This window comes from Periophthalmus magnuspinnatus, chromosome 3 (genome assembly GCF_009829125.3).
Source record: "Periophthalmus magnuspinnatus isolate fPerMag1 chromosome 3, fPerMag1.2.pri, whole genome shotgun sequence".
Lineage (NCBI taxonomy): Eukaryota > Metazoa > Chordata > Actinopteri > Gobiiformes > Gobiidae > Periophthalmus > Periophthalmus magnuspinnatus.
In genome coordinates this window covers 20,521,934-20,536,172 of record NC_047128.1, presented here as the reverse complement: position 1 = coordinate 20,536,172, position 14,239 = coordinate 20,521,934, and the positions used below count along the sequence as shown (strand labels likewise).

The 14,239-nt window shown below is 41.5% G+C and overlaps 1 protein-coding gene across 1 annotated transcript in view; it reads left to right on the top strand.

Moving 5' to 3' along the window:
- Nucleotides 1–14,239, top strand: part of LOC117388163 (mucin-2-like) — a 52,390-nt gene that overhangs the window by 15,509 nt on the left and 22,642 nt on the right. The window contains exons 18-22 of the mRNA XM_033985639.2: nucleotides 330–2,465; nucleotides 2,658–2,935; nucleotides 3,612–4,223; nucleotides 6,435–8,225; nucleotides 10,788–12,677. Of these exons, the coding sequence (XP_033841530.2) occupies nucleotides 330–2,465; nucleotides 2,658–2,935; nucleotides 3,612–4,223; nucleotides 6,435–8,225; nucleotides 10,788–12,677 (6,707 nt within the window). The remainder of the gene's footprint in view (nucleotides 1–329; nucleotides 2,466–2,657; nucleotides 2,936–3,611; nucleotides 4,224–6,434; nucleotides 8,226–10,787; nucleotides 12,678–14,239) is intronic.

The following is a 14,239-nucleotide window of genomic DNA, read 5'->3' as shown; positions in this document are numbered from 1 at the left end:
TGTTCCAGTGATGACAACTACAAGTGGACCAACAACAAAAAATGTTTCTTCTACACCTTCTGTCACTACTGTAACAACTAAAGTGCCTGCAACAACAACAACAACAAGTGAAACAACAACAAAAACCATTGAAACAACTACTTCTGGTCCCACTACCAAAGGGGCAAAAACAACTATTCCAACTACAGCAACAACAGGCCCAACAGCAACAGCGTCTACAACTGCTGTGGTGGAAAAAACGACTACTGTTCCAGTGATGACAACTACAAGTGGACCAACAACAAAAAATGTTTCTTCTACACCTTCTGTCACTACTGTAACAACTAAAGTGCCTGCAACAACAACAACAAGTGAAACAACAACAAAAACCATTGAAACAACTACTTCTGGTCCCACTACCAAAGGGGCAAAAACAACTACCCCAACTACAGCAACAACAGGCCCAACAACAACAGCATCTACAACTGCGGTAGTGGAAACCACTACTACTGTTCCAGTGATGACAACTACAAGTGGACCAACAACAAAAAATGTTTCTTCTACACCTTCTGTCACTACTGTAACAACTAAAGTGCCTGCAACAACAACAACAAGTGAAACAACAACAAAAAACATTGAAACAACTACTTCTGGTCCCACTACCAAAGGGGCAAAAACAACTATTCCAACTACAGCAACAACAGGCCCAACAGCAACAGCGTCTACAACTGCTGTGGTAGAAAAAACGACTACTGTTCCAGTGATGACAACTACAAGTGGACCAACAACAAAAAATGTTTCTTCTACACCTTCTGTCACTACTGTAACAACTAAAGTGCCTGCAACAACAACAACAACAACAAGTGAAACAACAACAAAAACCATTGAAACAACTACTTCTGTTCCCACTACCAAAGGGGCAAAAACAACTACCCCAACTACAGCAACAACAGGCCCAACAACAACAGCATCTACAACTGCGGTAGTGGAAACCACTACTACTGTTCCAGTGATGACAACTACAAGTGGACCAACAACAAAAAATGTTTCTTCTACACCTTCTGTCACTACTGTAACAACTAAAGTGCCTGCAACAACAACAACAAGTGAAACAACAACGAAAAACATTGAAACAACTACTTCTGGTCCCACTACCAAAGGGGCAAAAACAACTATTCCAACTACAGCAACAACAGGCCCAACAGCAACAGCGTCTACAACTGCTGTGGTGGAAAAAACGACTACTGTTCCAGTGATGACAACTACAAGTGGACCAACAACAAAAAATGTTTCATCTACACCTTCTGTCACTACTGTAACAACTAAAGTTCCTGCAACAACAACACCAAGTGAAACAACAACAAAAACCATTGAAACAACTACTTCTGGTCCCACTACCAAAGGGGCAACAACAACTACCCCAACTACAGCAACAACAGGCCCAACAACAACAGCGTCTACAACTGCTGTGGTGGAAAAAACTACTACTGTTCCAGTGATGACAACTACAAGTGGACCAACAACAAAAAATGTTTCTTCTACACCTTCTGTTACTACTGTAACAACTAAAGTGCCTGCAACAACAACAGCAAGTGAAACAACAACAAAAACCATTGAAACAACTACTTCTGGTCCCACTACCAAAGGGGCAAAAACAACTATTCCAACTACAGCAACAACAGGCCCAACAGCAACAGCATCTACAACTGCTGTGGTGGAAAAAACGACTACTGTTCCAGTGATGACAACTACAAGTGGACCAACAACAAAAAATGTTTCTTCTACACCTTCTGTCACTACTGTAACAACTAAAGTGCCTGCAACAACAACAACAAGTGAAACAACAACAAAAACCATTGAAACAACTACTTCTGGTCCCACTACCAAAGGGGCAAAAACAACTATTCCAACTACAGCAACAACAGGCCAAACAGCAACAGCGTCTACAACTGCTGTGGTGGAAAAAACGACTACTGTTCCAGTGATGACAACTACAAGTGGACCAACAACAAAAAATGTTTCTTCTACACCTTCTGTCACTACTGTAACAACTAAAGTGCCTGCAACAACAACAACAACAAGTGAAACAACAACAAAAACCATTGAAACAACTACTTCTGGTCCCACTACCAAAGGGGCAAAAACAACTACCCCAACTACAGCAACAACAGGCCCAACAACAACAGCATCTACAACTGCGGTAGTGGAAACCACTACTACTGTTCCAGTGATGACAACTACAAGTGGACCAACAACAAAAAATGTTTCTTCTACACCTTCTGTCACTACTGTAACAACTAAAGTGCCTGCAACAACAACAACAAGTGAAACAACAACAAAAACCATTGAAACAACTACTTCTGGTCCCACTACCAAAGGGGCAAAAACAACTATTCCAACTACAGCAACAACAGGCCCAACAGCAACAGCGTCTACAACTGCTGTGGTAGAAAAAACGACTACTGTTCCAGTGATGACAACTACAAGTGGACCAACAACAAAAAATGTTTCTTCTACACCTTCTGTCACTACTGTAACAACTAAAGTGCCTGCAACAACAACAACAACAACAAGTGAAACAACAACAAAAAACATTGAAACAACTACTTCTGGTCCCACTACCAAAGGGGCAAAAACAACTACCCCAACTACAGCAACAACAGGCCCAACAACAACAGCATCTACAACTGCGGTAGTGGAAACCACTACTACTGTTCCAGTGATGACAACTACAAGTGGACCAACAACAAAAAATGTTTCTTCTACACCTTCTGTCACTACTGTAACAACTAAAGTGCCTGCAACAACAACAACAAGTGAAACAACAACGAAAAACATTGAAACAACTACTTCTGGTCCCACTACCAAAGGGGCAAAAACAACTATTCCAACTACAGCAACAACAGGCCCAACAGCAACAGCGTCTACAACTGCTGTGGTGGAAAAAACGACTACTGTTCCAGTGATGACAACTACAAGTGGACCAACAACAAAAAATGTTTCATCTACACCTTCTGTCACTACTGTAACAACTAAAGTGCCTGCAACAACAACACCAAGTGAAACAACAACAAAAACCATTGAAACAACTACTTCTGGTCCCACTACCAAAGGGGCAACAACAACTACCCCAACTACAGCAACAACAGGCCCAACAACAACAGCGTCTACAACTGCTGTGGTGGAAAAAACTACTACTGTTCCAGTGATGACAACTACAAGTGGACCAACAACAAAAAATGTTTCTTCTACACCTTCTGTTCACTACTGTAACAACTAAAGTGCCTGCAACAACAACAGCAAGTGAAACAACAACAAAAACCATTGAAACAACTACTTCTGGTCCCACTACCAAAGGGGCAAAAACAACTATTCCAACTACAGCAACAACAGGCCCAACAGCAACAGCGTCTACAACTGCTGTGGTGGAAAAAACGACTACTGTTCCAGTGATGACAACTACAAGTGGACCAACAACAAAAAATGTTTCTTCTACACCTTCTGTCACTACTGTAACAACTAAAGTGCCTGCAACAACAACAACAAGTGAAACAACAACAAAAAACATTGAAACAACTACTTCTGGTCCCACTACCAAAGGGGCAAAAACAACTACCCCAACTACAGCAACAACAGGCCCAACAACAACAGCATCTACAACTGCGGTAGTGGAAACCACTACTACTGTTCCAGTGATGACAACTACAAGTGGACCAACAACAAAAAATGTTTCATCTACACCTTCTGTCACTACTGTAACAACTAAAGTTCCTGCAACAACAACACCAAGTGAAACAACAACAAAAAACATTGAAACAACTACTTCTGGTCCCACTACCAAAGGGGCAACAACAACTACCCCAACTACAGCAACAACAGGCCCAACAACAACAGCGTCTACAACTGCTGTGGTGGAAAAAACTACTACTGTTCCAGTGATGACAACTACAAGTGGACCAACAACAAAAAATGTTTCTTCTACACCTTCTGTCACTACTGTAACAACTAAAGTGCCTGCAACAACAACAGCAAGTGAAACAACAACAAAAACCATTGAAACAACTACTTCTGGTCCCACTACCAAAGGGGCAAAAACAACTATTCCAACTACAGCAACAACAGGCCCAACAGCAACAGCATCTACAACTGCTGTGGTGGAAAAAACGACTACTGTTCCAGTGATGACAACTACAAGTGGACCAACAACAAAAAATGTTTCTTCTACACCTTCTGTCACTACTGTAACAACTAAAGTGCCTGCAACAACAACAACAAGTGAAACAACAACAAAAACCATTGAAACAACTACTTCTGGTCCCACTACCAAAGGGGCAAAAACAACTATTCCAACTACAGCAACAACAGGCCCAACAGCAACAGCGTCTACAACTGCTGTGGTGGAAAAAACGACTACTGTTCCAGTGATGACAACTACAAGTGGACCAACAACAAAAAATGTTTCTTCTACACCTTCTGTCACTACTGTAACAACTAAAGTGCCTTCAACAACAACAACAAGTGAAACAACAACGAAAAACATTGAAACAACTACTTCTGGTCCCACTACCAAAGGGGCAAAAACAACTATTCCAACTACAGCAACAACAGGCCCAACAGCAACAGCGTCTACAACTGCTGTGGTGGAAAAAACGACTACTGTTCCAGTGATGACAACTACAAGTGGACCAACAACAAAAAATGTTTCTTCTACACCTTCTGTCACTACTGTAACAACTAAAGTGCCTGCAACAACAACAACAACAACAACAACAAGTGAAACAACAACAAAAACCATTGAAAAAACTACTTCTGCTTCCACTACTAAAGAGACAACTCCAACTACAGAAAAAAAAGGCACATCAACAACCGCATCTACAGCTGCGGTAGTGGGAACAACAACTACTGCTCCAGTGAGGACAACAAGTGGACCAACAACAACAAATGTGTTATCTAACCCTTCTTTCACTACTGTAACAACTAAAGTACCAGTAACAACTACCAAAGGGGCAAAAACAACTACCCCAACTACAGCAACAACAGGCCCAACAACAACAGCATCTACAACTGCGGTAGTGGAAACCACTACTACTGTTCCAGTGATGACAACTACAAGTGGACCAACAACAAAAAATGTTTCTTCTACACCTTCTGTCACTACTGTAACAACTAAAGTGCCTGCAACAACAACAAGTGAAACAACAACAAAAACCATTGAAACAACTACTTCTGGTCCCACTACCAAAGGGGCAAAAACAACTATTCCAACTACCGAAACAACAGGCCCAACAGCAACAGCGTCTACAACTGCTGTAGTGGAAAAAACGACTACTGTTCCAGTGATGACAACTACAAGTGGACCAACAACAAAAAATGTTTCTTCTACACCTTCTGTCACTACTGTAACAATTAATGTGCCTGCAACAACAACAACAACAAGTGAAACAACAACAAAAACCATTGAAACAACTACTTCTGGTCCCACTACCAAAGGGGCAAAAACAACTATTCCAACTACAGCAACAACAGGCCCAACAGCAACAGCGTCTACAACTGCTGTGGTAGAAAAAACAACTACTGTTCCAGTGATGACAACTACAAGTGGACCAACAACAAAAAATGTTTCTTCTACACCTTCTGTCACTACTGTAACAACTAAAGTGCCTTCAACAACAGCAAGTGAAACAACAACAAAAAACATTGAAACACCTACTTCTGGTCCCACTACCAAAGAGGCAAAAACAACTACCCCAACTACAGCAACAACGGGACCAACAGCAACAGCGTCTACAACTGCTGTGGTGGAAAAAACGACTACTGTTCCAGTGATGACAACTACAAGTGGACCAACAACAAAAAATGTTTCTTCTACACCTTCTGTCACTACTGTAACAACTAAAGTGCCTTCAACAACAACAACAAGTGAAACAACAACGAAAAACATTGAAACAACTACTTCTGGTCCCACTACCAAAGGGGCAAAAACAACTATTCCAACTACAGCAACAACAGGCCCAACAGCAACAGCGTCTACAACTGCTGTGGTGGAAAAAACGACTACTGTTCCAGTGATGACAACTACAAGTGGACCAACAACAAAAAATGTTTCTTCTACACCTTCTGTCACTACTGTAACAACTAAAGTGCCTGCAGCAACAACAACAACAACAAGTGAAACAACTACTTCTGGTCCCACTACCAAAGGGGCAAAAACAACTATTCCAACTACAGCAACAACAGGCCCAACAGCAACAGCATCTACAACTGCTGTGGTGGAAAAAACGACTACTGTTCCAGTGATGACAACTACAAGTGGACCAACAACAAAAAATGTTTCTTCTACACCTTCTGTCACTACTGTAACAACTAAAGTGCCTGCAACAACAACAACAACAACAACAAGTGAAACAACAACAAAAACCATTGAAAAAACTACTTCTGCTTCCACTACTAAAGAGACAACTCCAACTACAGAAAAAAAAGGCACATCAACAACCGCATCTACAGCTGCGGTAGTGGGAACAACAACTACTGCTCCAGTGAGGACAACAAGTGGACCAACAACAACAAATGTGTTATCTAACCCTTCTTTCACTACTGTAACAACTAAAGTACCAGTAACAACTACCAAAGGGGCAAAAACAACTACCCCAACTACAGCAACAACAGGCCCAACAACAACAGCATCTACAACTGCGGTAGTGGAAACCACTACTACTGTTCCAGTGATGACAACTACAAGTGGACCAACAACAAAAAATGTTTCTTCTACACCTTCTGTCACTACTGTAACAACTAAAGTGCCTGCAACAACAACAAGTGAAACAACAACAAAAACCATTGAAACAACTACTTCTGGTCCCACTACCAAAGGGGCAAAAACAACTATTCCAACTACCGAAACAACAGGCCCAACAGCAACAGCGTCTACAACTGCTGTAGTGGAAAAAACGACTACTGTTCCAGTGATGACAACTACAAGTGGACCAACAACAAAAAATGTTTCTTCTACACCTTCTGTCACTACTGTAACAACTAATGTGCCTGCAACAACAACAACAACAAGTGAAACAACAACAAAAACCATTGAAACAACTACTTCTGGTCCCACTACCAAAGGGGCAAAAACAACTATTCCAACTACAGCAACAACAGGCCCAACAGCAACAGCGTCTACAACTGCTGTGGTAGAAAAAACAACTACTGTTCCAGTGATGACAACTACAAGTGGACCAACAACAAAAAATGTTTCTTCTACACCTTCTGTCACTACTGTAACAACTAAAGTGCCTTCAACAACAGCAAGTGAAACAACAACAAAAACCATTGAAACACCTACTTCTGGTCCCACTACCAAAGAGGCAAAAACAACTACCCCAACTACAGCAACAACGGGACCAACAGCAACAGCGTCTACAACTGCTGTGGTGGAAAAAACGACTACTGTTCCAGTGATGACAACTACAAGTGGACCAACAACAAAAAATGTTTCTTCTACACCTTCTGTCACTACTGTAACAACTAAAGTGCCTGCAACAACAACAAGTGAAACAACAACAAAAAACATTGAAACAACCACTTCTGGTCCCACTACCAAAGGGGCAAAAACAACTACCCCAACTACAGTAACAACAGGCCCAACAGCAACAGCGTCTACAACTGCTGTGGTGGAAAAAACGACTACTGTTCCAGTGATGACAACTACAAGTGGACCAACAACAAAAAATGTTTCTTCTACACCTTCTGTCACTACTGTAACAACTAAAGTGCCTGCAACAACAACAACAACAACAAGTGAAACAACAACAAAAACCATTGAAACAACTACTTCTGGTCCAACTACCAAAGGGGCAAAAACAACTACCCCAACTACAGCAACAACAGGCCCAACAACAACAGCATCTACAACTGCGGTAGTGGAAACCACTACTACTGTTCCAGTGATGACAACTACAAGTGGACCAACAACAAAAAATGTTTCTTCTACACCTTCTGTCACTACTGTAACAACTAAAGTGCCTGCAACAACAACAACAAGTGAAACAACAACAAAAACCATTGAAACAACTACTTCTGGTCCCACTACCAAAGGGGCAAAAACAACTATTCCAACTACAGCAACAACAGGCCCAACAGCAACAGCGTCTACAACTGCTGTGGTAGAAAAAACGACTACTGTTCCAGTGATGACAACTACAAGTGGACCAACAACAAAAAATATTTCTTCTACACCTTCTGTCACTACTGTAACAACTAAAGTGCCTGCAACAACAACAACAACAACAACAAGTGAAACAACAACAAAAACCATTGAAACAACTACTTCTGGTCCCACTACCAAAGGGGCAAAAACAACTATTCCAACTACAGCAACAACAGGCCCAACAGCAACAGCGTCTACAACTGCTGTGGTGGAAAAAACGACTACTGTTCCAGTGATGACAACTACAAGTGGACCAACAACAAAAAATGTTTCATCTACACCTTCTGTCACTACTGTAACAACTAAAGTTCCTGCAACAACAACACCAAGTGAAACAACAACAAAAACCATTGAAACAACTACTTCTGGTCCCACTACCAAAGGGGCAACAACAACTACCCCAACTACAGCAACAACAGGCCCAACAACAACAGCGTCTACAACTGCTGTGGTGGAAAAAACTACTACTGTTCCAGTGATGACAACTACAAGTGGACCAACAACAAAAAATGTTTCTTCTACACCTTCTGTTACTACTGTAACAACTAAAGTGCCTGCAACAACAACAGCAAGTGAAACAACAACAAAAACCATTGAAACAACTACTTCTGGTCCCACTACCAAAGGGGCAAAAACAACTATTCCAACTACAGCAACAACAGGCCCAACAGCAACAGCATCTACAACTGCTGTGGTGGAAAAAACGACTACTGTTCCAGTGATGACAACTACAAGTGGACCAACAACAAAAAATGTTTCTTCTACACCTTCTGTCACTACTGTAACAACTAAAGTGCCTGCAACAACAACAACAAGTGAAACAACAACAAAAACCATTGAAACAACTACTTCTGGTCCCACTACCAAAGGGGCAAAAACAACTATTCCAACTACAGCAACAACAGGCCCAACAGCAACAGCGTCTACAACTGCTGTGGTGGAAAAAACGACTACTGTTCCAGTGATGACAACTACAAGTGGACCAACAACAAAAAATGTTTCTTCTACACCTTCTGTCACTACTGTAACAACTAAAGTGCCTGCAACAACAACAACAAGTGAAACAACAACAAAAACCATTGAAACAACTACTTCTGGTCCCACTACCAAAGGGGCAAAAACAACTACCCCAACTACAGCAACAACAGGCCCAACAACAACAGCATCTACAACTGCGGTAGTGGAAACCACTACTACTGTTCCAGTGATGACAACTACAAGTGGACCAACAACAAAAAATGTTTCTTCTACACCTTCTGTCACTACTGTAACAACTAAAGTGCCTGCAACAACAACAACAAGTGAAACAACAACGAAAAACCATTGAAACAACTACTTCTGGTCCCACTACCAAAGGGGCAAAAACAACTATTCCAACTACAGCAACAACAGGCCCAACAGCAACAGCGTCTACAACTGCTGTGGTGGAAAAAACGACTACTGTTCCAGTGATGACAACTACAAGTGGACCAACAACAAAAAATGTTTCATCTACACCTTCTGTCACTACTGTAACAACTAAAGTTCCTGCAACAACAACACCAAGTGAAACAACAACAAAAACCATTGAAACAACTACTTCTGGTCCCACTACCAAAGGGGCAACAACAACTACCCCAACTACAGCAACAACAGGCCCAACAACAACAGCGTCTACAACTGCTGTGGTGGAAAAAACTACTACTGTTCCAGTGATGACAACTACAAGTGGACCAACAACAAAAAATGTTTCTTCTACACCTTCTGTTCACTACTGTAACAACTAAAGTGCCTGCAACAACAACAGCAAGTGAAACAACAACAAAAACCATTGAAACAACTACTTCTGGTCCCACTACCAAAGGGGCAAAAACAACTATTCCAACTACAGCAACAACAGGCCCAACAGCAACAGCATCTACAACTGCTGTGGTGGAAAAAACGACTACTGTTCCAGTGATGACAACAACAAGTGGACCAACAACAAAAAATGTTTCTTCTACACCTTCTGTCACTACTGTAACAACTAAAGTGCCTGCAACAACAACAACAAGTGAAACAACAACAAAAACCATTGAAACAACTACTTCTGGTCCCACTACCAAAGGGGCAAAAACAACTATTCCAACTACAGCAACAACAGGCCCAACAGCAACAGCGTCTACAACTGCTGTGGTGGAAAAAACGACTACTGTTCCAGTGATGACAACTACAAGTGGACCAACAACAAAAAATGTTTCTTCTACACCTTCTGTCACTACTGTAACAACTAAAGTGCCTGCAACAACAACAACAAGTGAAACAACAACAAAAACCATTGAAACAACTACTTCTGGTCCCACTACCAAAGGGGCAAAAACAACTATTCCCAACTACAGCAACAACAGGCCCAACAGCAACAGCATCTACAACTGCTGTGGTGGAAAAAACGACTACTGTTCCAGTGATGACAACTACAAGTGGACCAACAACAAAAAATGTTTCTTCTACACCTTCTGTCACTACTGTAACAACTAAAGTGCCTGCAACAACAACAACAACAAGTGAAACAACAACAAAAACCATTGAAACAACTACTTCTGGTCCCACTACCAAAGGGGCAAAAACAACTATTCCAACTACAGCAACAACAGGCCCAACAGCAACAGCATCTACAACTGCTGTGGTGGAAAAAACGACTACTGTTCCAGTGATGACAACTACAAGTGGACCAACAACAAAAAATGTTTCTTCTACACCTTCTGTCACTACTGTAACAACTAAAGTGCCTGCAACAACAACAACAACAACAACAAGTGAAACAACAAAAAAAAACATTGAAACAACTACTTCTGGTCCCACTACCAAAGGGGCAAAAACAACTATTCCAACTACAGCAACAACAGGCCCAACAACAACAGCATCTACAACTGCGGTAGTGGAAACCACTACTACTGTTCCAGTGATGACAACTACAAGTGGACCAACAACAAAAAATGTTTCTTCTACACCTTCTGTCACTACTGTAACAACTAAAGTGCCTGCAACAACAACAACAAGTGAAACAACAACGAAAAACATTGAAACAACTACTTCTGGTCCCACTACCAAAGGGGCAAAAACAACTATTCCAACTACAGCAACAACAGGCCCAACAGCAACAGCGTCTACAACTGCTGTGGTGGAAAAAACGACTACTGTTCCAGTGATGACATCTACAAGTGGACCAACAACAAAAAATGTTTCTTCTACACCTTCTGTCACTACTGTAACAACTAAAGTGCCTGCAACAACAACAACAACAAGTGAAACAACAACAAAAACCATTGAAACAACTACTTCTGGTCCCACTACCAAAGGGGCAACAACAACTACCCCAACTACAGCAACAACAGGCCCAACAGCGTCTACAACTGCTGTGGTGGAAAAAACGACTACTGTTCCAGTGATGACAACTACAAGTGGACCAACAACAAAAAATGTTTCTTCTACACCTTCTGTCACTACTGTAACAACTAAAGTGCCTGCAACAACAACAAGTGAAACAACAACAAAAAACATTGAAACAACTACTTCTGGTCCCACTACCAAAGGGGCAAAAACAACTACCCCAACTACAGCAACAACAGGCCCAACAACAACAGCATCTACAACTGCGGTAGTGGAAACCACTACTACTGTTCCAGTGATGACAACTACAAGTGGACCAACAACAAAAAATGTTTCTTCTACACCTTCTGTCACTACTGTAACAACTAAAGTGCCTGCAACAACAACGGCAAGTGAAACAACAACAAAAACCATTGAAACAACTACTTCTGGTCCCACTACCAAAGGGGCAAAAACAACTATTCCAACTACAGCAACAACAGGCCCAACAGCAACAGCGTCTACAACTGCTGTGGTAGAAAAAACGACTACTGTTCCAGTGATGACAACTACAAGTGGACCAACAACAAAAAATGTTTCTTCTACACCTTCTGTCACTACTGTAACAACTAAAGTTCCTGCAACAACAACAGAAAGTGAAACAACAACAAAAACCATTGAAACAACTACTTCTGGTCCCACTACCAAAGGGGCAAAAACAACTACCCCAACTACAGCAACAACAGGCCCAACAACAACAGCATCTACAACTGCGGTAGTGGAAACCACTACTACTGTTCCAGTGATGACAACTACAAGTGGACCAACAACAAAAAATGTTTCTTCTACACCTTCTGTCACTACTGTAACAACTAAAGTGCCTGCAACAACAACGGCAAGTGAAACAACAACAAAAAACATTGAAACAACTACTTCTGGTCCCACTACCAAAGGGGCAAAAACAACTATTCCAACTACAGCAACAACAGGCCCAACAGCAACAGCGTCTACAACTGCTGTGGTAGAAAAAACGACTACTGTTCCAGTGATGACAACTACAAGTGGACCAACAACAAAAAATGTTTCTTCTACACCTTCTGTCACTACTGTAACAACTAAAGTTCCTGCAACAACAACAGAAAGTGAAACAACAACAAAAACCATTGAAACAACTACTTCTGGTCCCACTACCAAAGGGGCAAAAACAACTACCCCAACTACAGCAACAACAGGCCCAACAAGAACAGCATCTACAACTGCGGTAGTGGAAACCACTACTACTGTTCCAGTGATGACAACTACAAGTGGACCAACAACAAAAAATGTTTCTTCTACACCTTCTGTCACTACTGTAACAACTGAAGTGCCTGCAACAACAACAACAAGTGAAACAACAACGAAAAACATTGAAACAACTACTTCTGGTCCCACTACCAAAGGGGCAAAAACAACTATTCCAACTACCGCAACAACAGGCCCAACAGCAACAGCGTCTACAACTGCTGTGGTGGAAAAAACGACTACTGTTCCAGTGATGACAACTACAAGTGGACCAACAACAAAAAATGTTTCTTCTACACCTTCTGTCACTACTGTAACAACTAAAGTTCCTTCAACAACAACACCAAGTGAAACAACAACAAAAACCATTGAAACAACTACTTCTGGTCCCACTACCAAAGGGGCAACAACAACTACCCCAACTACAGCAACAACAGGCCCGACAAAAACAGCGTCTACAACTGCTGTGGTGGAAAAAACGACTACTGTTCCAGTGATGACAACTACAAGTGGACCAACAACAAAAAATGTTTCTTCTACACCTTCTGTCACTACTGTAACAACTAAAGTGCCTGCAACAACAACAACAACAAGTGAAACAACAACAAAAACCATTGAAACTACTTCTGGTCCCACTACCAAAGGGGCAAAAACAACTATTCCAACTACAGCAATAACAGGCCCAACAGCAACAGCGTCTACAACTGCTGTGGTGGAAAAAACGACTACTGTTCCAGTGATGACAACTACAAGTGGACCAACAACAAAAAATGTTTCTTCTACACCTTCTGTCACTACTGTAACAACTAAAGTGCCTGCAACAACAACAACAACAAGTGAAACAACAATAAAAAACATTGAAACAACTACTTCTGGTCCCACTACCAAAGGGGCAAAAACAACTATTCCAACTACAGCAACAACAGGCCCAACAGCAACAGCGTCTACAACTGCTGTGGTGGAAAAAACGACTACTGTTCCAGTGATGACAACTACAAGTGGACCAACAACAAAAAATGTTTCTTCTACACCTTCTGTCACTACTGTAACAACTAAAGTGCCTGCAACAACAACAACAACAAGTGAAACAACAACAAAAACCATTGAAACAACTACTTCTGGTCCCACTACCAAAGGGGCAAAAACAACTACCCCAACTACAGCAACAACAGGCCCAACAGCAACAGCGTCTACAACTGCTGTGGTGGAAAAAACGACTACTGTTCCAGTGATGACAACTACAAGTGGACCAACAACAAAAATGTTTCTTCTACACCTTCTGTCACTACTGTAACAACTAAAGTGCCTGCAACAACAACAACAAGTGAAACAACAACAAAAACCATTGAAACAACTACTTCTGGTCCAACTACCAAAGGGGCAAAAACAACTATTCCAACTACAGCAACAACAGGCCCAACAGCAACAGCGTCTACAACTGCTGTGGTGGAA